This window comes from Oreochromis aureus, linkage group 15 (genome assembly GCF_013358895.1).
Source record: "Oreochromis aureus strain Israel breed Guangdong linkage group 15, ZZ_aureus, whole genome shotgun sequence".
NCBI lineage: Eukaryota > Metazoa > Chordata > Actinopteri > Cichliformes > Cichlidae > Oreochromis > Oreochromis aureus.
Window position 1 is genome coordinate 39,434,608 of NC_052956.1, and position 21,801 is coordinate 39,456,408.

The 21,801-nt window shown below is 39.5% G+C and overlaps 1 protein-coding gene across 11 annotated transcripts in view; it reads right to left on the reverse strand.

Moving 5' to 3' along the window:
- Window positions 1-21,801, reverse strand: part of ptprfa (protein tyrosine phosphatase receptor type Fa) — a 335,895-nt gene that overhangs the window by 214,836 nt on the left and 99,258 nt on the right. For all 11 annotated transcript variants that reach the window (XM_039598488.1, XM_039598487.1, XM_039598496.1 and 8 more), the window contains one exon: window positions 16,945-17,119. In XM_039598488.1, the coding sequence (XP_039454422.1) occupies window positions 16,945-17,038 (94 nt within the window). In that variant the 5' untranslated portion in view covers window positions 17,039-17,119. The remainder of the gene's footprint in view (window positions 1-16,944; window positions 17,120-21,801) is intronic.

Below are 21,801 nucleotides of genomic sequence, written 5' to 3' on the forward strand. Positions count from 1 at the left end.
GCAAGGAGAATTTCACCAACTGGTTGGGGAATACATACTCTTACATAGCAACAGGTGGTTACCACGAAGCCACTGACCAGTCTGCCAGCAACCACTCACCAACATGCTGGGGAGCATACATGTTTCCTTTGCCAGATAGTCATGGGTCGGTTTCTAGGCCTGTGTACTGAGGCTGTATTCATTTGACCCTACATCATCCATCCATCCATCCATCCATCCATCCATCCATCCATCCATCCATCCATCCATCCATCCATCCGTTTTCATTATCTATATCCAAAATGTCACACAAGTTAACATCAAGTAATTAGCAACGTGCTGTAATCCTGAGGGGAGGGGTGCAGGACGTCCTGCCCTCTCTTTCATTATGTTTACTCTTTTGACTCTAGTTTTCTTGCTACACGGGATTGCTTCTGCTGCCTCCCCCTACATCCTGCCATTATCTGCCACTGCTCCTGATTGGACAGGTGTCCCAGTCCCAGCTCCAATCAAGCTCCATCATCAATCACACCTCCTACCTTAAACAGTTAGTCAGGGCTGCTTTTGATTCAGTATGAGTAGTATGCTGCCATACGTCTCACTACTGTGAAAACTGCTTGTAGCCTACTTACAAGTAAGACTGTATCTACATGATCCTGTTTAAGTGGTACTTTAGTTTTGTGTGCCTTTAATCATACACACCTGTAGGTTGTTCTTAGTGATTTGCTGTATTGTTTGGGGTATTAGTGTCTGTTTTAGCTGCTCTACATTTCCTGTGTACCTAGAGACTGGGCCAGGGATTAGTTTTCACATCCACATCAGGCTCATACATGCAGATGTGTTTTCGGTTTTTTCTTTTAGAAACTCACTTCACTATATAGACATCATTTCTATGCTTTGCAAAGCTTTCTAGCGGGCCAAACTGGACCCTGTGGCCCAAGTCTGTGAAGCACCTTTGAGAGAGATTTTGTTTTTCTGAACATTTTTACATACAAGGCTTATTTTAAACACAGACTGGTCACTTAATCGTGTATCCAGAGTTTTACACATGTGCATATGTGAATCCCAGCAGGTCATAATCTCTCTCTCAGACAAGCCTTGATATCCAACTTCCTGCAGGCTGGTGAATAATTGGTGGAATAAAGTGCATTGGTTATGAGCTCATCTCTTCATGGGTGGTTTTTGCTCCGAGGAGCAGAGCGTTTTCTCCACTCAATTACTCTGGTAAACGATGCCACTGTAAACAGGAGACGGTGCTTTTAACACATTCTGTTGAGGCCTGTGGCATCACATACCTCCTCCACTCTGACAGGCTCCCTGACACCAGCCAGCAAATCCTTCCACTCAGCAGAGTGTGCTGCCTACGTGCCACACTAACTGCCGTGTACATCTGTGAAAAACCAGTATGGGGTGACAAGGTTTCACTGTGACTGGCATGGAGAGAGACTTTAAACCAAAAAGCCTGTAAAACAACATTCTCACCCTCATGCAGAGTAAAGTGCAGTGAAAATGCTGAAATTTTTAAGCACAATTTCTACTGCTGCCATAACTTTGACTGTCATAGCTGAACCACATTAAACACCATCATGATGATGTTCAGAACTAATAAAGATGAATATAACTAATGAAAAAAGTCAGTCGTGATCAGTTTCTTATGTGAAGTTCTTAAGCCATTGAAATGTGTTTCTTCAGTACGAGCTATTAGGTAATAGCTACTTAAGATTATCAACTATCTCAGTCAAACTTTACCATTTGTGCATGTGTTATTAAAAAATATATATAGTTTGTTACATTGTGCTATTGTAGTTAAAAATAACTATGAATATAAATGTCACCATCGATGCTGTTACACTTACTGTATATGACATCTGAAGTCATAAAGTAAAGCAATAGGATGTAAACAATGGACAGTTGATGCAGGTGTGCCACAGGTCACAGGAAGGATATACAGAAATGAGATGATGGGAACAACAAGCAGAGGTAAAAACCCGGCTTGAGCAAAACAGAAGAGAGAGCACAAAATCAAAGCTTTGAAACACGTAAAACAGTTTATGCCGAGACCGTGGCACATCTGTTTCCAAAAACACATAAAACTATACGTCTGAATAAAACTGAATAGGATCATTTCACCCATCTGTGTCAATATTCTCTTTGTTTACGATATTCTCTGTTTTCTTATTGTAAAACGATTCCATCAAAATGCCCCACACCGACATCGTGTTAGACTCTCTCCACTTTACTTTTTTGTCATTTCCAGTCTCTGTAGCTCTCAAATGTGAGCCCATTGTGTGTGTGTGTGTGTGTGTGTGTGTGTGTGTGTGTGTGTGTGTGTGTGTGTGTGTGTGTGTGTGTGTGTGTGCGTGTGTGTGTCTTTTCCTTTTTTCTGAACTACAGCAGAGCTCTATATTAAAAAAGAGCAAGATATAAATCAGGTTTTGACACAAAATATTATTAGTACACACATTCACTGTTTGACTGAAACACACAGCATTGTTGCCAATATGAAAATTAGAGAATCAAACAAGTGGTTGTTACTTACACATTTATTGTAACACTAAGTTTTAACATAGTGTTTTGCATATAACCAATGAGTCTGAGTCATAGTTATTAAGACTGTTAAAAATTGGTGCGAGGTTATCTCTGTGTGGTGGGGCGTGGCCTGCGGTGCCATGCAGGGAGGGAGGGCGGACGCACCTGCACGGCATCCTTAATCATGCCCGCCCAGTTAAAAACACGGGGACTCAGGGGTTGTTGGTGTGGTGTGTTGTGATGTGAATAAAATGCCTCAAAACACTGATCCCTGGACCCGCCGTGCCTTATTCACACCACACTGGTGCAGAAACCCAGGAGGCGGCACGGCGGGTCCTTACCGGAGCCAGGGAAGGGAGGAGCTGGCTCAGATGGTGGCCGAAATAGTGGCCACCCAGCGGGAGCAGGCGGCGGAGGTGCGCCGCCAACAAGAAGAGCTGCGGAAGGAGAGCGGACGTGACAGCAGAGAGCGGGAGTGTCTGTGTCCCAGAGCAAAACAAAAACCAAAGTTGTAAATAAAAGTTCTGCTGTCATCACACTCGTGTCCAGCGTATGCATAACGGGTCATACGTTACACTCTGAAATCCAGCATTAAACCACCACAACACCACCAGTCTCACCAAAGAAGTCATAAATCTGTGGCCCCATTCCATAAATAGTTCTGACCTTCCTTTTAAAAAACTCTAACTGGTCAAATAGAGAGTGACAGTTTTTAAAGATGTATGTAAAACATAAACTGGGCTATAAATGAATCAACCAAGGCTATAATTTCAGAAACTGAGAGCGTGCGCTTAAACATAAGAAAATTGTTAAGCTCAGTGCTTTGACTCCAGCTATAGAGCAGATTTATAGTTACATTTACTCAACAACTGCATATGAAATGCAGTAACTACAGACTCACCAGGGCTGGACTGGTCATCTGGCACTCTGGACATTTTCCTGGTTGGCAGACGCACATTTGAGCCAATGGTGCAAAAGATCCACTGCACACCAATCAAATTTGTCAACATGACCGGCCCTCCCCTACCTTCGCTGTGAGCTCATGCACCTAGGTGCAGCTGAAAAGCACAACAGCATATTAGGCCCACTAAAGGTGGAAAAAAATGAAGGTCAGGGCTTGGGATGAATAATTCTGAGAAAAAAAAACTCTGAATTTTTTACATTAAAGAGGCAAATTTATGAGAAAAAAAAATTAAGTTTTGAGCTTTTTTCTCAGAATTATTCCCCGCCAAGCCCTGACCCTTCCTTTTTTTTTTTTTTAACTTTCAGTGGCTCAGTACAATATGAAAGACATACCAGTCTGAATGTGCAATACGAGTGGAAGTGAAAAGCATCAGCCTACATTTCATCCTACCTTTCTGTGGTGGAGGGCGACAGCTCCCCCTCTGTTCAGTGGATGTTTTATGTCGTGCACTAGATCAGCTGAAGGTTTTGATCTGTATCGTTTATCAGCAACATGTTTTTGTAAGATTTTATAACAAACTTTAAAAAGCTGTCAATTACCTATTCATTAACAAACTGTAGTTAACTGTTATCTACTAATGAATAATTAGTTTTATTACTGTTTTGTTATTATTGACTTGAAACTTGAGCTTATATGGCTTTGAGTTAATAGTATAATGATTACTGTGACTCTGCTCTTTGTGGATCTAGAGAAGGTAAAATAAAGTAAATACATAACTTCTGCCACATATTATGTATAGATCGGACTTCTGAATTAAAAACATATGAAATGAATCAGGACATTACAAGAAAGCTTTATATTCGCACTTTTCACATGTCACCTGCTGAGCAGTCTTTACCTTTGCAAACGATTACTCCACTTTCTCTGATCTTCATCACCAATATTGTGTTTATTAATTTTATTTATTATTTGTTTGAATCCTCACTTTTAGACAATCAGTCATTTGTGAACCACATTGTGTGGTTAAATCATTAATTAACATTTAGAAGTTTACATCGCTGTGCGCCCACTAGCCCACGCAGACTGTGCTTCCTCTCTTAATTTCTTATGCATATTCAAAGATGGCTTGTTTTGTTTGGAACTACAACGTTGTATCCTCACTATTACATCCTGTCCATCAAACCGCCGCCCACACAGGCTACAGGCAAGAGTTAAATAAATACACCCTCAACACTCCGGAAGCTGCTTCACAGGGTGGAGGAATAAACTGAGACATTATTTAAGAAGAAATATAATTAGCTCCATGCAAATATGCTCCATGTCAGACTTTGAAGGCAGAGGCCACTTATGTTTCCAGTGATTGATGGAAGGACAGAGGAGACAGATGTTGACTACGGTGTGCGCTGTAATATGACTGATGCCAAGGAGTCCTGATGTGCCCAATAACAAAGCTCCCATTCATCTACTCAACTCCTGTCCTATGGAAATATGTTTCTAGTGTAGGTACGTTTGCAAACCTGCAGTTCAGCTCATTTGTTTTTGAACAAGAATATAAAAAGATAACTGCATCTCAGTTCTGCTGTAGTTTGTGTTTCACACTAACTTTACCAAAGCCTAGCACCCAAAGGATCATATAGGACACCCTGAAAGGTACTTTATTCATTATAGCTGCAAAAAATGTTAGTTTATGTTTTACTTACCATCTAAAGTTTTGAGTAACTTTCTCATTTGAAAATCTTTGCGGTGAAACTTAGATGTTTGTCTTAAATAAAGGTTAAGCAGCTGGAAAATTACTCTGGAGAAGGACGATCTAAAATCCCCAGACTTAATGACTTAATACTGTTCCTAGGTCAGAACTATTCTTCAGCAAACCCCCTGACTTTACAGCCTGCTGCTTCGCGTCTCATTGTCACCCACTGCAGCACACTTGTCTTACAGGCCCGTTTCTCATTTGGGCTCCAGAATTTAATGGTGTCTAGGCATGCAGCCAGGCAGTCAAATGTTGTGTGAGGCGGAATAAAGCTGTGTTTCAGAGGCAATTCACAATGACAAGTGACAACAGTTTCACAAAAAGTGCCTTCTCCTCACAGAGACTCATTAGGCTGTGGAGTTGAGAGGAAGCAGCCATGCAAATCAACCTCTGATCAGTCAAAGTGACATATAAACAATCTGGCTTCTCCTCAGAAACACTGCAGTTTCCTGCTAGCCTCCAACTGAGGAGTGGGCAGCTTCTCATGCAAAGTTCTTTGATGAAATGACAAACTGGCAAAAAGCAATCAGTTTAGGTGCAGAGGTCAATGAAGTTTGTCTCTAGCAGAAATAATTGTCAGTACTATTATCAGCTACATAAATTACAAGAATATTAATGTAAGTGGCATTAAAGCAGAGAACAGAGAGCTACTTTAATTTAATAGGAAGTGACACAAACAAAGGCCAGCACCAAGATACTGCATCATGATTAGAACTCTTTAGGAAAAAGGGATACCTGCTAAGTCACTATTCAAATAGAATACCACAAAACCATTCTGACCATAACCAAATCACAGACCTCTTGGATGAGTTATCAGCATAAAGGTCTTTGTTACAGTCCTTGCTTTGTGTTCTTAGTTTTAGCTATCACCCTTAGTCTTTTCCGTGTCTTCTTGGGTTAACTTTGACGCCTCCTAAAGTTTACTCCGGTCTGAATAAAAATTTCTTGTGGCTTTGTAAATGTCTGATTCTTTCCTTTGTCCCTCCCCCTGCTCCTTTTATTATACCTTCAGGTTATTTCTGCCGTACGATCTCGCTCTGTGGTGAGAATCAATCCTGTGTGTTGCCTCCCAGTCTTTGATAAGTGTTTCTGATCTCCCTCTTAGTTCCGGTGTCCATCTTTCTGTCTCCATTTGGCTCCTTGAGTTGCTTTGGGCTTTATATTTATTCATTTATTTTGTTAAATTCTGACTTTCTGATCTTTGCTTTTCTTATTTATATGACTTTGGGACACATGGGTCACACTTTGGGAAGTGTCTTTGGGACTAAAAACTTCATTTGTTTAGTTTTAGTCAGTAGCTGTCCCACAGTATGGGGAGCTCATTAATCTATTTCTACACTGAAAGAAAAACGCATCCTGCTGTGTACACTATGCCATCAAAGACATCACGTGCTTTTGTACTTTATTATTTTTCTCTGAGTGTACTGTGTGTGTTTGGTTGCAGTTACCCATACAAGATCATGATGTGGTTTAAAGTAGGTTGTTTATGCTTGAGGGTGTTGTGTAGTCAGTAAATGTCACCCAGTGTGTGATTATGATTAAACTGGATTGATAAATAGTGCTGGGTGGATCTACGTTTTTCACTGATTTGTGGATATATAGTGGATGTGACTGCACATACACGGCAGTATGAATGCATCTCACCTCCTGTAATTTGAAATAAATAATAATTTAGGTTTATTATTTAAACTTTGGTTGCTCTGACATTGACCTTCCTGCCATCTTTTACACCGTCTATTGGACCGACCCACTTTTGGAGCCTCCAGTGGCCATGAAAAGAACAGCATCTATTAACACTTCTAACCCGACTTTGTTTTTTCAGCCTCAGAAATTGTTGTATGTTTGCAGCTAGTGTAAAAAAATATTGAATACTGGGTACTACTGATAAAAACAAATGACAACCTGTAAATATTAAAAGGTGTCTAGTTGAATGACTTCTCATGTGTCCCATGATGTCGTTATCTGATACCACATGAAAAGCAATCATATATCAACAGAAGTACAATATTTGCTTTGCCTATGAACAGAGGATGGAGGGGAGAGCAAACATTTGCTCATTGGGTTTCACAGCACAACCCTGCGCCCTCTAATACAGAGAATTCTGCCAGTTCGCCAGTGCCGCCGTCTGACGGGCCTGTCAGCATGAACTGTCAGCCGTGTACCACCCGTACCTTCCAGCATCCACGGTACAGCTGAGAGAGCAGGAAGCAGTCTGATACAGAGCCATGAAGTGAAGACATAAAGCAAACGTGAAGAGTTCCCTCACAGCTCAGACGTACAGTAGAACTCCACTAAATCGCATGCTGAAAAAAAAAAAACGCATCTGACGGAGACATTTTGGATTTCTTTTTTTTAAAAATTCAAATCATCAGCGGCGCATTTAAACCAGGCATGTGAAACTCAGCAAAACATGGTTTGTTTACACCCAATATGTTGTGACATTTGCAGGGTCATTATCGAGGCTGCTGTGCATGTGTTGGTACACTTGATAATCCTGTAAAGCTAACGAGACAATTGCCTTCTTTTTTGTTTTGCCAGGAGTACATTTTTATGACAAGATGCAATAACAATAACAACAACAAAAGTGAAAGCAAATGTTTTCAGACTGAGCTAGGCCTAAATACTGTACGTTTCCAGTCATCTGGTTAATAAACAGTGCTATATTCTGACCCAGAGCACTTGGAACCTATCCATGTGGCTGAATAAGTAGGATGCCACAGCTGAGTGTTGGTGATATAACCGAGGGTTCACGCTCAACAGTGGAATACACTGAATAAAACAAAAAGTAAACAGTTCAGCAAGCAGCTAATGGGTTTGGCTGATTATTAATGTGATCAAATGTGTTTAAGAGTGGGGTGCATTATGGGAAAGAAAAAGGCTTTCTTGTTCTGCTTTATTTATCCTCTTTTTATCTAGTTTTTGCCCTCATTGCAAAACAAGTCAATCTACCTCTAAATTTGCATTTATTATTTCCATTTATGATGTTTGGAACTCCCAAGTGGCATTTGTCAATATTGAAACCCATTAGCGCCTGTCTGATGGCAGCAGGCAGTATTTTCAGCCACTTTCTATGAATTCTAAGACATTTGAAAATACCATAAGACAACAGTGATGATTACGGGGCACAGTGGTACACTAGTTTAGCACCACACTGGTACTGAAACTAAACGGTCCTATTACTTTGAATGGCACGCTATCCATCCAACAGACAGTGAGCTGTAATATTCTGTTTATCTTTAACCTGTTCACACATTCTTCTTAATGAGTTATACTAATCTAACAGGGCTCTCACATTTACTGTCCAAGTACAGCCATGTATAGCATAAACGTATGAGCTAAAATCATTTAAAGTGAAACATGCATTAGCATCATGTGCAACAACACCTTTCACCATATTTAAATAATATTCTTCCTAATTTTAAAGATAATCTGTAATCCTAATGTTGGGCTCATAAAGGTGTTTACTTCTACCTTTTTCAGGGAACAGCTCACGTCTGCAGTCGAGACTCCAAGATACATTTTTGTTTTTTTAAGGAAAAACAGTCAACATTTGCACTTCATTGCATGATAATCCATATGTCAACCCTCTGCCAAAGACAGCTTATCTTAACAGAGATAAAGCTTTACATTCTCATGGACCAATCAATTTACACTCTTGTCAATAGCTGTTTGCCAGCACACACCCTGCAAATCCAATAAATTCAACCAGGCTGAGGAGCAGCGTGAATGTAGCAAACAGTTAAATATATCATCACTCAATAATTAACTGAACAGGCGCAAATGGACTTTTAAGAGTTTCTTTCAGGAGGAAGCAGATTCCAAGCTGGACTTTATAAATCTTCTACATTCACATATGTTGCATAGTCGAGACTAAACTCATCATTTTACTCCACTGTCTAAAATCGAATCCCCAAACTGTCAGACAGCCTGGCAGAGTCTTAGTAATCTTCCTTTCTGTTTGGAGAGCTGGATGCAGAGACACGGCTGCCACTTGTGTTTGTTCTTATAAATAATACATCGTTCACTACTGCTTCTTGTTCATGACCCGCAAAATTGCCTCCCACGCAAGTATGGCAGCAGTACCCACATGCTGCATGAATGCTGGGAGGAGGGAGGCAAAGACACAGGGAATAAACTGATTCTATTTTTCTAATCATTATGTGTATGCGACCCAGGGGAGTCTCAAATCTAAGCAGAGCTGGGCAGGAAGAAAAGAGAGGCAAGAAACCCTGCGTGGAAAAGACCGAGTAGCTGAATAATGCAAAGTGCACTAACATGTTTAATTGAGTGCCATGAAAAATTATTTTCCTATTCTTTTTCTAATTTATATATATACATTTTGCATTTTTGTCACACATTTCAGATTTTATTATTAAACAAAGATAAGGCATGTAAATACAAAATGAAGTTTTTATATGTGGATTTTGTTTATTTAAAAAAAAGGATAATTCAAACTTACCTGTCCAGGTGTAAAAAGGTTGTTTGTTTGTTTTTAAAGCCATACAGAGGTGGAGTTTTCACATCATTGTGCCGCTACATAGCAAGAGTGTGACTGAGCTTCAAGGCTTGAACTGATGGCTGGACATTCTCCTGGTTAGGAGCAGAATTCAGGATTCCATCAATGATGGTACATCGTGCAGATCCAGAAGCAGCAAACCAAGCCCAGACCTTTACACGACCACCACCACGTTGGACTGTTGGTATGACGTTCCTTTTATGAAATGCTTTGTTCGTTTTATGCCAGATGTAACAGGACTCAAACAAAAAGTTAAACTTTAGATATTGTGCTGGATTCTTTTGTGACCTCATGGATGAGTCATCAATGCGTTCTGGAAGTAATTTTAGTAGGCCAGCCAATCCTAGGAAGGTTCGCACCAGTACCAAGGTTTCTCTATAAGTGGTTCTAACTGAAGTTCACTGGAGTCCCAGAGACTTAGAAATGGTTTTGTAATCCTTGTCAGACCCAAAATGTCAACGACTTTGTTTCTCAGCTGTTTCTTTAGATTGCTGCATAATGTCTTTGTTTTTTATGATATTTCACTCCACTTCACTTTGTCAGACAGCTTTTATTTAAATGATTGCTTGAGTTAACAAGTCTCTCATTAATCGGGCCTGGGTGTGGCTCGTGAAATTCAACACAGCTTTCCCAAAAATGTGGTTAATGATTGTTAATTTATGATTTAAAAAGAGGGACAATTATTTCTTCACACAGAGTGAGTTAGTTTGGACAGCTTTTTTCCCTTAAGAAATTAAATCATTATTTTAAATGTTCATTTTGTAGTTACACCTGTCATATTTGCTTTATATTAAAATTAGGTTTATGATACCAAAACATTTTTAGGATGACAGAAATGCAAAAAACCCCAAAGAAATCAGCAAATACTTTTTCACAGCACTGTATAAGACATATAACTCATCACTGCTGGAGAAGGGAAATGATCGGAATATCTTCCTGGTTTAACGCCCTCAAATATATGAGGAGGTAAATATTTCATCACTGTAAAACAGGAATGCATTGGTTTTACCAAGCAAACAAGTCTCTCTTGAATCTACTTGAGAGAAGAACGTTAGTAGTGCAATAATTCATAACAAGTATATGATTTACTACAAGCAAATAAAATTTGTTCCAGAAAAAATATATATACACAATTCAGACTGGCTCATTACCAAGTACATTATTTTAACAGTTAAAAGTTTAAAAACATTATAAAATGAGCACTTTTTCTAGAAAAACAGTTTTTAAAAAGTTTTAAGAGTTTTTTTCTTAGAGCTGATTTTTTAACATATTTTCAGAAATAATATAGAATTAGACAATAACATTTCCATCTTACAGTCTGAGGATGTGTAAAGTCTGTGCTCAGTAAGACTTTGCCAGTGTTTCAGCTCTTGTGGTCTTAGATTCACTGAAGCATGGAGCCTGGTCCAATGCTAATAACCCAGAGTCTACTGCGCAGTACATGTTAACGTAGTGCTTAAAGTTCATACGTGACAACAGTCAGCAAAGACTATTGGTTTGTAGAAAGAAAACGAAGGCCGGGAGACTGAACACAAACATTGATTTTTACTTTTCAGAAAACAGGAGTTGTGTTCACTTTGTGTGACTTTTGCGTTTTTTGTGAACTAATCCATTTAAACATCAAAGTCAGAAACGAATCAGTCGAGGGAGCGTTAGACAAGCAATTCCCTTGTTTTGTGGCGTAAAATTACTGTTTTGGTCAATGGAGTCTGGAATGTAATGGCTTCACTTCCTTGACAGAAAGAAGATGAAAATGTTCTAAATATATCGTCCACTTAAACTTAAACTGATATTGATTCTTTGTGCATCTACAGCAGTAGTTTTTGTGCAGGTGCTCACGTCTGCTTGGCGGGTGTACCATGAGCTACTGCAGGTTAGTCATGCCCATTACTGAAACTCAGAACATTTCTGTTCCACAAAACCGTTGTTGCAAATTTATACAAGTGTCAAATACGATTGCATTGCATCAGAGAATGATTACATACTTCTGCAAGCCTCCAGTGAATTGTAGTGATCAGACAGTGTCGCTCATTGGCTTAAAACTTTGTGTTTCTCTAATATTCTCTGTATTTAAATAAGGTTTGGGAACATTTTAAGTTTTAAAGCAGATACATTTAAGTATGTAAGTCGTCTAACCTGAACGGCCAGGCTTGGAAATGTGATAAATTGGAAACCTGTACAGCTGAAAGAAAGGTTTTTGATACTTCCACATAAATACTTTGGAATAATGCTTTTAAAAAATCAAAATCAAAGAACTAAAACAGAGTTTGCTCTAATGTACGTTGTTTGGAAAGCAGTGGGGTAGTAAAGGTAATTTTGTACACACTGTGTCCAATTATTATGAGTGAGTCATGAAATGATTTTTAAAAACAGACTATGATGAAACTTTTATTGCTTTTAAAAGACTGTGTTCAGCTCAGTCTTTTACATCAGGTAGTTAATTGTATGCAATCATTCATCAAGCAGCCTAATGGTTTTACTTTCTGGGCGCTGTTAAAATCAGGCCTTTTTGGTATATGGTGAAAATAAGCCACAGACAGCTGTGGAACTGCAGCACTCCTTCCATGCGGAGCGCTGACATTTGACATGCAACCAGCTTACACAGACATAATATCGCATGGCTTATGTCTTTTCCTTTGAAGGAGGTCGTTTTCATCAGCACATGTGGAGAACATTTCAGTATTTGATGGACTCAACTAATTAAAATGACAATTTCTATTCATCCATCTCATTTACAACCCCTCACACTGCATCAACAGGGAGATCTATTGCATCAAATCAAGTGCTAATGATTCCTCCTCAAACTTAATCAACAAATGATAGGACTGTGTTACACTGAGTAGCCAACTGTGCGCACAAGGAAACAGTCGCACAAAATGCAATATTATGAAGTCATTAAGGTCATGAAAACTGCTGTGCAGCCAACCATCCACAGCACAATACTGCAGTGCATCTTCATTTTTCTTTGAGAATATTGGAATCATAGGCTTGTTTTTCTTTTTCTTGTTTCACTCCCTTAATTTGAAGGCTTATAAAATGTAATGAATGTGTTGTTCCTTTCACTTGATGACTCCATCCAGACACATGCAAGTCATAATACATGAAACAAATATTCTAGGAAATGTTTTGATCATCCACTGTTTAAAAAAGTCTTGTCCAAAAGGTGTATCCAACATTTGGTGCCTCAAACCTGCATTCTTTTAACAGCCATCAGGGGGCGACTCCTCAGAAAGAGGTCTATCAAAGCCGGTGAGAAAACATTATGTCCTTGGTGAACACTTTCCTGATTAGTTTATGGTCTCAATCGCTAGTTTCAAGTCTTACTGACTACAGCATAATGTTCATTTTGTAAATGATGTCCCACTTTATCTGATGCTCAAACAGATGATCTGTGTGTGCAGCGTAGCATTCTCTGTTTCATGATGTCCAAAAATCATTTTCAAGGTTTCACAATAGGACATTACAGAAGAACGGGCTATTAAAACCTTCCTGATGATACACAGACGTACACACAGAACGAAGAGGGCATGGTGCTTTCTATTTTTACTCTGTAACTTTCCTCGTAAAGCTTGGACTGATGCTCCATCAATAACCGTAATGACACCCGTGTCACTCATTTGACTGTGGCCTACAAGTGAACCCTAAAATAAGCATATCGCATTAATTTTGATGTGAAACAAAATACTGTAAATTTGTTAGCTGGCAGGATCGTGAGTTCCTGTATCAAGAGCGCCGGTTGATTCCAGCAGCATGTAAAATGACTTTTGTGTATTTCAGTGGTAATTTTGGGGAATTAAAGGGTTTCCATTTCTGACACAAACTCCATGAATCAGGTTTAAATGGTTTTAATATGGTTTCATTAAAAATCTGAGAAAATCTCAATTCTTTGTGAGCAATTAATGATTCTCATTTTCTCCGGAGTTCTCACACTGGAAGGTAATTACTGACACAGCTCGCTGATGAATTCCTATCTGCAAATTATAAAGGGAAATTATAAAATGTGCTCATTGCAGCCATAAAGCAAATAGCCCTGATAATGAACCTGTTGTCGAGAAACCGCCCTCCACGGAGCTCCTCCTCTGCCTCGGAGACCTCTGAAGCATCAGCCTGCCCCTGCCTGGTCTAAATGTAGACCATGTCTCTTGACATGCATGAACACGGTCTTTGCACTGCTGTAAGAGCTGCGAGTAAATACGCTGGTTGTTTCACAGAAATATACAGAGAAAGTGACTTGTTAGAGCAGCTTTGAGATTATAAGATGTGCCAGTTCGATGCATTGAGATCTGCAGATCTGAAAAGACTGTTATTGATTATTACGGCCTGGCTGGCCTCACATGCTTGACTCTGTAATGCAGTGACTGTAAATTGACACATGTAGAAATGTTGTATACTTTCAGAATAGGGTTCATTCGTTCTCATGTATATGTTGAGTGACCTTGATTGACAGCAGTGTCATGTGAGTGGAATAAACCCCAAAATGGAAAAACATCTAAGATCGTCTATGATGGCGCCGTCCTTATGCAATGTGGGAATAAATTGTAATTCTATGCTTTATGCCTACACTTTAATCTTAGTTGGCCCTCAATACAAGCTTAAGAATAACTTCTGTTTCATTTGGTGGAATGACATGATATGGCATTATTTATTCATTTATGTATGGAAGCATCACCTCCTTTGCACCCCTGCCTTGTGGGAAACACTGTACAATGTTGCTTACTGTCCCCACCCATCCAAAACCATGAAACTCTTTATTTAGATTTACACATAGATCCATGAAGATCTCAAAAGCCACAGTTCGTACAGCATAGTGATGTTTAGGAATTTAGTTATTTTTCTGATGCTGTCACTGTAGCTGCGTGAATGTCAGCCTCATTTCCCTTTATGACTGGACTAATACAGAATTCCATTTTCCAAATGTTCCTACTTAACCTTTCACCTCTACATCCTTTGTCCTTCGCAGATCTAATGCTGTGGTGATTACGCATGTATGACTGGGTTCAATGGGATTCTAAAGGAAGAACAACATAACCATTATCAAATTAAGTGGAGTCTGCTCAGTGCATGCAGACCATTTTTTAGTCTCCAAACCCCACTACGACCCCTCTGCAAATGAAATGCTTATAATAATGTTGACCTTTTATGTTCTTCCTAAACATATTAGTGCAGACTGGGCCGAATATACTGCAGAAAGTATCTGAGGCTAAATATAGGTGTAAACTAAAGACCTTACTGGTTTAGGGATGTTTTAGTGGGAGACAAAAAGAGACTTTTTCTGGGGCAGTTGCATCTAAGTGGTCATAAAAAAGTCCTGAGCCGTTTGTGAGGCTAAGAGATGTTCTGGTTAAACTCAGAGCAACATCTTTTTTAAATGCCTACAACCATCAGTCTTCTAATCTCAAATGTAACGTCATCAAATGAAACGTATGTCAGCTGACCCAAACAGCAACCATCTCAGTTCCTCCTATAGTTGTTGTTTTTATGGCTCTATTGGAGTTGCTGCTTTGGTCAATCACAAAATCATAACGTCGCCTTTTCAGTCGATACATGGGGTAGAGTTTGTGACAGTTTTTTGTTTGCTTTGTTTTTACAATTCATATTCTCTAACGTCTTCTACAGCACAAGCTCTTATTTCTGTCTTAACCATGTTATCTACCACCACTCTTCTTTAGCTGTGATCAGAACAACTATAAGTTTTTATAAGTGCTTTTAAGTAAAGCTCTTTTTACAGGATACTTGTCAGATTTTACGATTATTGCCTTTAAATGCACAACGTCTTTCTAAATTTTTGCTCATTGGGTGTCTTTGGATTGGTTGGGTTTATATCTGTGGTAATCCAAGTTTTACCTCACAAAAAGTGCCTTCAAATGAGTATTGATCTGACTTTGAGTTATATGAATAAAAATGGATTTCTCAAGACACATTTATTTCACCAGTCTAAGAGAGACAGAAACGGCCCAGACCTTTTCTCTCACACACAATCTCTCCATCCCTTTCTCACTTTCTTTTCTCTCCTTTATTTTTGTTTTTCTTTGATTTGGCCTCAGGTAGAGTCAAGCTGGTTGACATTCAACCCACAATAGTCCTGTGAGGAATGGTGTTTGTTAAAGGCAGCTGAAAAGAGAACTTCATGCTGCATGAAACCGCAAGGCAAACTCAAGAGTAAGGTCAGGTTGTAGGGCTGGATTTTTGTTACGTGGATGCCAGAGTGATGTTTTCAGTTTGTTTTTCTATTTTTTATTTTATTTTAGCTAGATTACGCAAAAAACCCAAAAAGCCTTCATCTGAATTTCAGAAAACGGAGCTGGAGATTGGGCATGGGAAGAAGTCATTCACACTTTCTTTTAAATTGCATCCTCTGCCAACATCACTGCTCTATTTTACACTTTCTGACCACCATTAAAGTTAATTTTAATGCTACTTGGAAATGAAATGTTGTTTTCTCAACTCTCGCTGCAAAAAAGTACTTTTAGTTTTACTTATTATAAATTTATTACATGCTGTCATCGGCCAAAACAATTCTGGTGTACAACCAGATTTCTTTTTGCAGTCCTTCCTGTTATTAAACAAAATGCATGTTTAAGGAACTTTAGCGCTCACTGTCAAATTCCTACATTTAAGAGTTAATAAAACCTTTTTCCTTATTTTCTGTTATATATAAACAATTACAGTGTGGATGCTCAAAAATGAAGTCAGCGTATGTACAAACAATCCCTCCAACTCCAAATCACAGCCTTCACACTGCTCTAATGCTTTTTTTAAATAGTTTTTTATACTCTTGAGTTTATGGTTTAATAAAGAGAGGAAATCCCTGACATGGACATCTCAGACAAAGCAGGTAGGTGGGGCTTTGCTGCCCCATCCACCTCCTGTTCAAATCTTCTGTTTACCAGAGGCAGCGAATTAGGAGAAAGCTGGTTTAAACAGGGGGCATCAATAACAATTGGGACCCATGAAGTTTATTGTATACGGAGCTGAAAAATAACAGAACAGTCCCACTTTAAAAATGCCCTTCAAATGCAGGAAAAGGTACAGGATGTCAGTTTTCTGTGTGACGCTTTCATAATGTGAAATATGAAATCATGTATCAAAGCTGTTAAATCAAAGCTTTTCAAAGGGCTTTTTCAACTGAGCAGTGATGCTGTATGTCAGTCACATAACACATTTCCATTTGAAAGCTGTCTGTGCACACTTCCTGTCAGCTAATGGATATTAGCTGTCAGTAAAACTGTGAACATGTAGGCACAGCTATGAGCTATGTGGACTCACTCTCTGTGTGAGAAGGAAGCACCAGTCTGGCCAGCAGCAGGAGATGAAGAGCCGCCCTGGTGAGAGGCGACAGTCGTCTAAATCTAAGGTCCATGGTCCGACTGCTGGTAAACTCTCCTCTGGTGCTGATGCTGCTGTTAGATGGCTATGACCTCACAGGTTCATAGAAGAACACCTGCAACGAGAGAAGAAAACCCGATGTTAAAGTCAGAGGTTCTGTACATCAGTGTACTTAAGTGTGTTGTCGTGCGCTTGTGGTTAAAGTGTTTTATGTTCTTTTTTATTACAACCCCAGTTAATAGAGTCAGACACACTTGCAGAGCACACACAAGTGCTAATGCTGATTAAACATCTGAAGGTAATGAAGTCTACCAGGTTAAAGTGTAAATGTACTACAAAGCAACATTTTTTCAATCTTCTATTGTGCAGTTTTGAGCTTGTGCAAAATGAAGCCTCAGTTTCTTAGTGTTAGCTGACAAGAGTATCACCTCATTGCGTGTCCTACCGCTGTAGCCAAATGCATCAAGGTTTGACATGTTGTGTGTTCAAAGATGCTCTTTTTAAATACCTCGGTTGTAATAAACAGTTACTGAGTGACTGTTGCCTTCCTATGAGCTCAAAGTAGTCACAGCTCTGACTTCAACGAGACATTTTTGCCCTGAGAATTGATGATTTTTTTTCTCTTTTTTGGGTCATTCTCTCTAAACCCCTGAGAAAGCTGTGCATCAAAAATCCCAGTAGACCAGAAGTTTCAGACAGACCACCCTGTCTGGCACCAACAACCATCCAGTGTGCAAAGTTACTTAACTCCTCTATTTTTCTCGTTTTGATGCTTCAGCAGGACTTCTCGACTATGGCTACATGCCTAAATGCAAAATGCTGCCGTGTGGCTGGCCGGTGAGAATGTCTTTCTGGTGGCTACACCTGCAGGATGCATTTGGCATGGGACCGTGTGAGTCACACGAATAACAAGTCAGAGAGCTTTGGTTTTAGAATTTTGTTATGTCTTCGATTTTTGGACCCAGCACAGTGATTTCCAGAGTATCTCATGTGGGTAAGTTACAGTACTGTACAGAGTAAGGTATAGAGTTACAAAGCATCAGCAGCAGATGGTAGAGTCATGTCCTGTGTGCTGGTAGTTTGAAAAAACTATATAAAACACTATTTTATATTTGTAGGGTAAACAAACACTACACCTGCACTCTCACACCTGTTGAAGGCACCTTCAGCAGAAGTGTTGCATTGCGTATCTGCACACATGCAAGTCTGAGGTTTTGGTTTAGCTGGTGTTGATTTAATTGGTGGTATCTGTCTGAGTTTGAGGCTTTAGCTCCAGTGCCAAGTAAGGACATGCTGAAAACATCAATAAATCACACCTACGACACATCTGTCTCACACACACTGGTTAACCAGTTAATCAGAAACTCCAGTTAACAGGAAACACCAGCATCTGCTCTGGATATGGTTCACTGAAAGGTCAGTCACAGAGACGTTGGTCAGTCATTATATTTGACTCTGTAATCAGGGATGTCAGAGTAAGAACAAGAGAACAATCCCGTTTTTCAGGCTCGACTGTTCTAAGAACAAAGATCGGTTATTTCTGCTACAATCAACTGGCAAAAACACTAAAAGTCAGCTTTGCTACCAGCTACCAACACTTCACTGAGTCAACAACATACTGGAGGTCATTGCTCTCACCAGTGTGGTTCTACTATTAAACCATAGAGGTTGCAGTCTAAGCAGAGATGCCACTAACTCCAGTTCTCCCAGCGAAGACACGAACAAGTTACGAAGCCACCAGAGAGACATAATCTCTCCAGCACATCCTGGTCTGCCCTGATGTCTCTTTCCATTTGGACATGCCAGAAACACATCACCTAGGCCTAGACGTAGACAGCTTGTTTCCATCAGTAAAAATAGTCACATAGATCAATCAGTAAAATCAAAGGTTTAACTGAACTCCTCAGTTTGGAGCAGCAACTTAAAGCTGTGGCCTCAGATTTGGGTGCTAATTCTCGTCCCCGCTGTATCAAACTATATCAACTATAAACCACCCCAGTGTGACATTAAGGTCACTGCTCAAATAAACCAGAGGGAACACATCATTCACAAGCCTGGAAATTCTGTCCATAACAGTTAAGAACTGGTGACAAAGACCAGGCCTGCGGGAGCTCAGCTCCCACTGGAAACAAGTTCATATAACAACTGAATTTCATATTAATGGCTGTATAAATTTTAACATGGCTGCATTCGCCAATCACTTAAGATTATTAAATATCAAACTCTCTGTGTTTAGAAACTGAACCTGACTCAAAGGTAGGGACCTGCAGCCCTCGCTTAAACTGCTCCGGAAAATTGGAATTTCTTTGCTTCCATTAGACAAAGGAAAGGGGATGGAAATGTCATAAAGATAAGTGTCTATGGATTCCCTCAGCAAAAGAAATATCTCTTTTAAAATGATTAGTTTAACATCATGTTGTCACACTGAAATGTCAGGCTTTCATTTTTACAATTCTTGTCCTTCAGCCACCTGAGCAGCCCTTTGTATTGGACGTCTCTGAGCTTTAGCACTTATTGCAATATATAATAATCATCATTACAAGTAAAATAACTGACTTTGAGGATTCAAAGTTGTATGTTTCTAATATGTTTCAAACATATTGCCAAATATAGTGAAAGAGGTAAACTCCATGAAAGAAACAGCACAGTGCAACAGCACTGCAAACTTCCTCCTCCAGGATGTAGACAGAACCACACCTCTCTGAAACAGTTTCAACAGAAACTCGCATGTCACTGCAGGACCACTGTATTTAAGTGGATACATTGAAGCTATTAATAAACTGGCAACTAAATATATTTGTGCACACACGGTCTCCTCCCATATGGAAAAGAAATAGTAAAAACGTATATGATTTACTCATGAAAGCGGCCACTTTCTCATTACTTTCATATACTGTTTTAGCAAGTATCCAAAACATACAAGTTTCATTATATCATTTTTCAAGGGATCTTATATCTGTTTTCACCCTTGTATGATTTTCATACAAGTTTCACACAAGACAGATACAAACTTTGTAAGATTTATATATATATATCTTTTCCATATGGGCTGGCATGGATAGCTTGTCTGCATGATGCACCAGTACACATCCTCTACTGCAAAGATTTCCTTTTTTAAGTCATTGTGTGTTGATTTTTGCTTTGTGTTTCCTTTTGTCAATGCACACTTTTCCTGTTGTATGTTCTACAATAAAAAACAAAAACAAAAGATAAAGCAACACAAGACTGTGGCACTTCCAGCCCATGTGAGCCACAGCAGTAAGACTGGGACAAAAAGTTCTTATAGAAAGGACAGTTAAATAAATGAATCAGCTGCACAGCATTCAGTGCAGCTAAAACAATGTGCTGCAGCTGATTGAAAGACAAAGCAAACCTGGAAACAGGGTTTATATGTCTTCACTTAATAAGCAGGCAGGAAACAGTGGGGTCCTCAGCCACATCAAACAGGAAGCTACAGTGATATATGATAAATGTCTTCCAGTGAAGAGACTGCCCAGTAGATTTAACCTACAATATGAGTTGACAGTACTTGAGATATAATTGCTGGCCTGGATAAATCATTCTAAGTAATTCTCTCCACAGGTGAACCTGGCTGCTGTTTTAGAGTCTTCCACGAAACACAGCAGCTTGTTTGTTACTGCGTTTCTTGTGGCGTCCACTGATTTGACAACAATACAGAAATGCATTCATGACACAAGTACAGCATAACTCCATTTGTCCACCTTCACCGCACATCAACATCAAACATGAGCTCCAATAGAACAGCAAGGTCACGCAACGCCCATATGTCCCAGCACACATTAAAATCAGACTGGGAGAGAGGAGTGGTCACAATGTAGTTTCCTTTGAATTTCCTCATTTCTTGAATGATAAAGTGAAACATGAATCCACATCAGCATCTCCATCCATGCAGATGCACACGGTACTCTGTCAAAACTACTCGACAGCTAAAAACTTTCTTTTGGAGGAAAAAAACCTCACAAACAAAGCTCTGATTGTTCTCCATCAGTCTGACTGAAAAACCTTCTTCCACTATTTACTGTAAAAGTTGAACAATTACAGAAAGTCTCACAGAAACAATTCAGAGAAAGTTTGGAGACAATTTCAAACATCTTTGACGCATCATTAAGTGTGCAGTGACAGGAAGGCAGGGAGGAGGCTAAGTGCTGGATTTCCAGTGTTTCTGGAGCAGCATTACTACTGTCTGCCAATAGCACTGTAGAGACAGCTGCAACACTTTCATGTGCACTCAGCCATCTCACAAATCACAACACGCCCATTCTGCAGCAACTCACACCTCAGCTACCAATCACAGTGAGACCTCTTAAGCTCTATTGGATCTGATTTGTTTACTTTTAAATATTTTAGCATATCTGTGATAGAACGTCAAATCAAGAAACATTTTAATTCAAAATCAAATATTAATTATAACACCAATGACATATATCCAGAAGCCCCACTGTGCACCTCACAGCTCCTGTTTTACTCTTCTGTGGGGTTTCCACAGCCCCCCTATGCCTATGTGGATTTTCTTGAACTAAAGCAGTTTTGTTGTGATGAATGGTGACATGTCCAGGATATACCCTGTCTCCTGCTCAAAGTCAAATGGCACTGGCCTCAGCTGCCCCGTGTCCCTGGATTAGATAACCATTTAAGAAAATTATGGATGTGTTGGATGGATCCATCCATTTTGTTGCTGCAAAATAATGCGATGGGTATGTTTCGATTAATGAAAGGCACATAGCCGGGTCTATGGTAACATGAAAAGCACACAGGAACTTGGAGAAGTTTTACGAT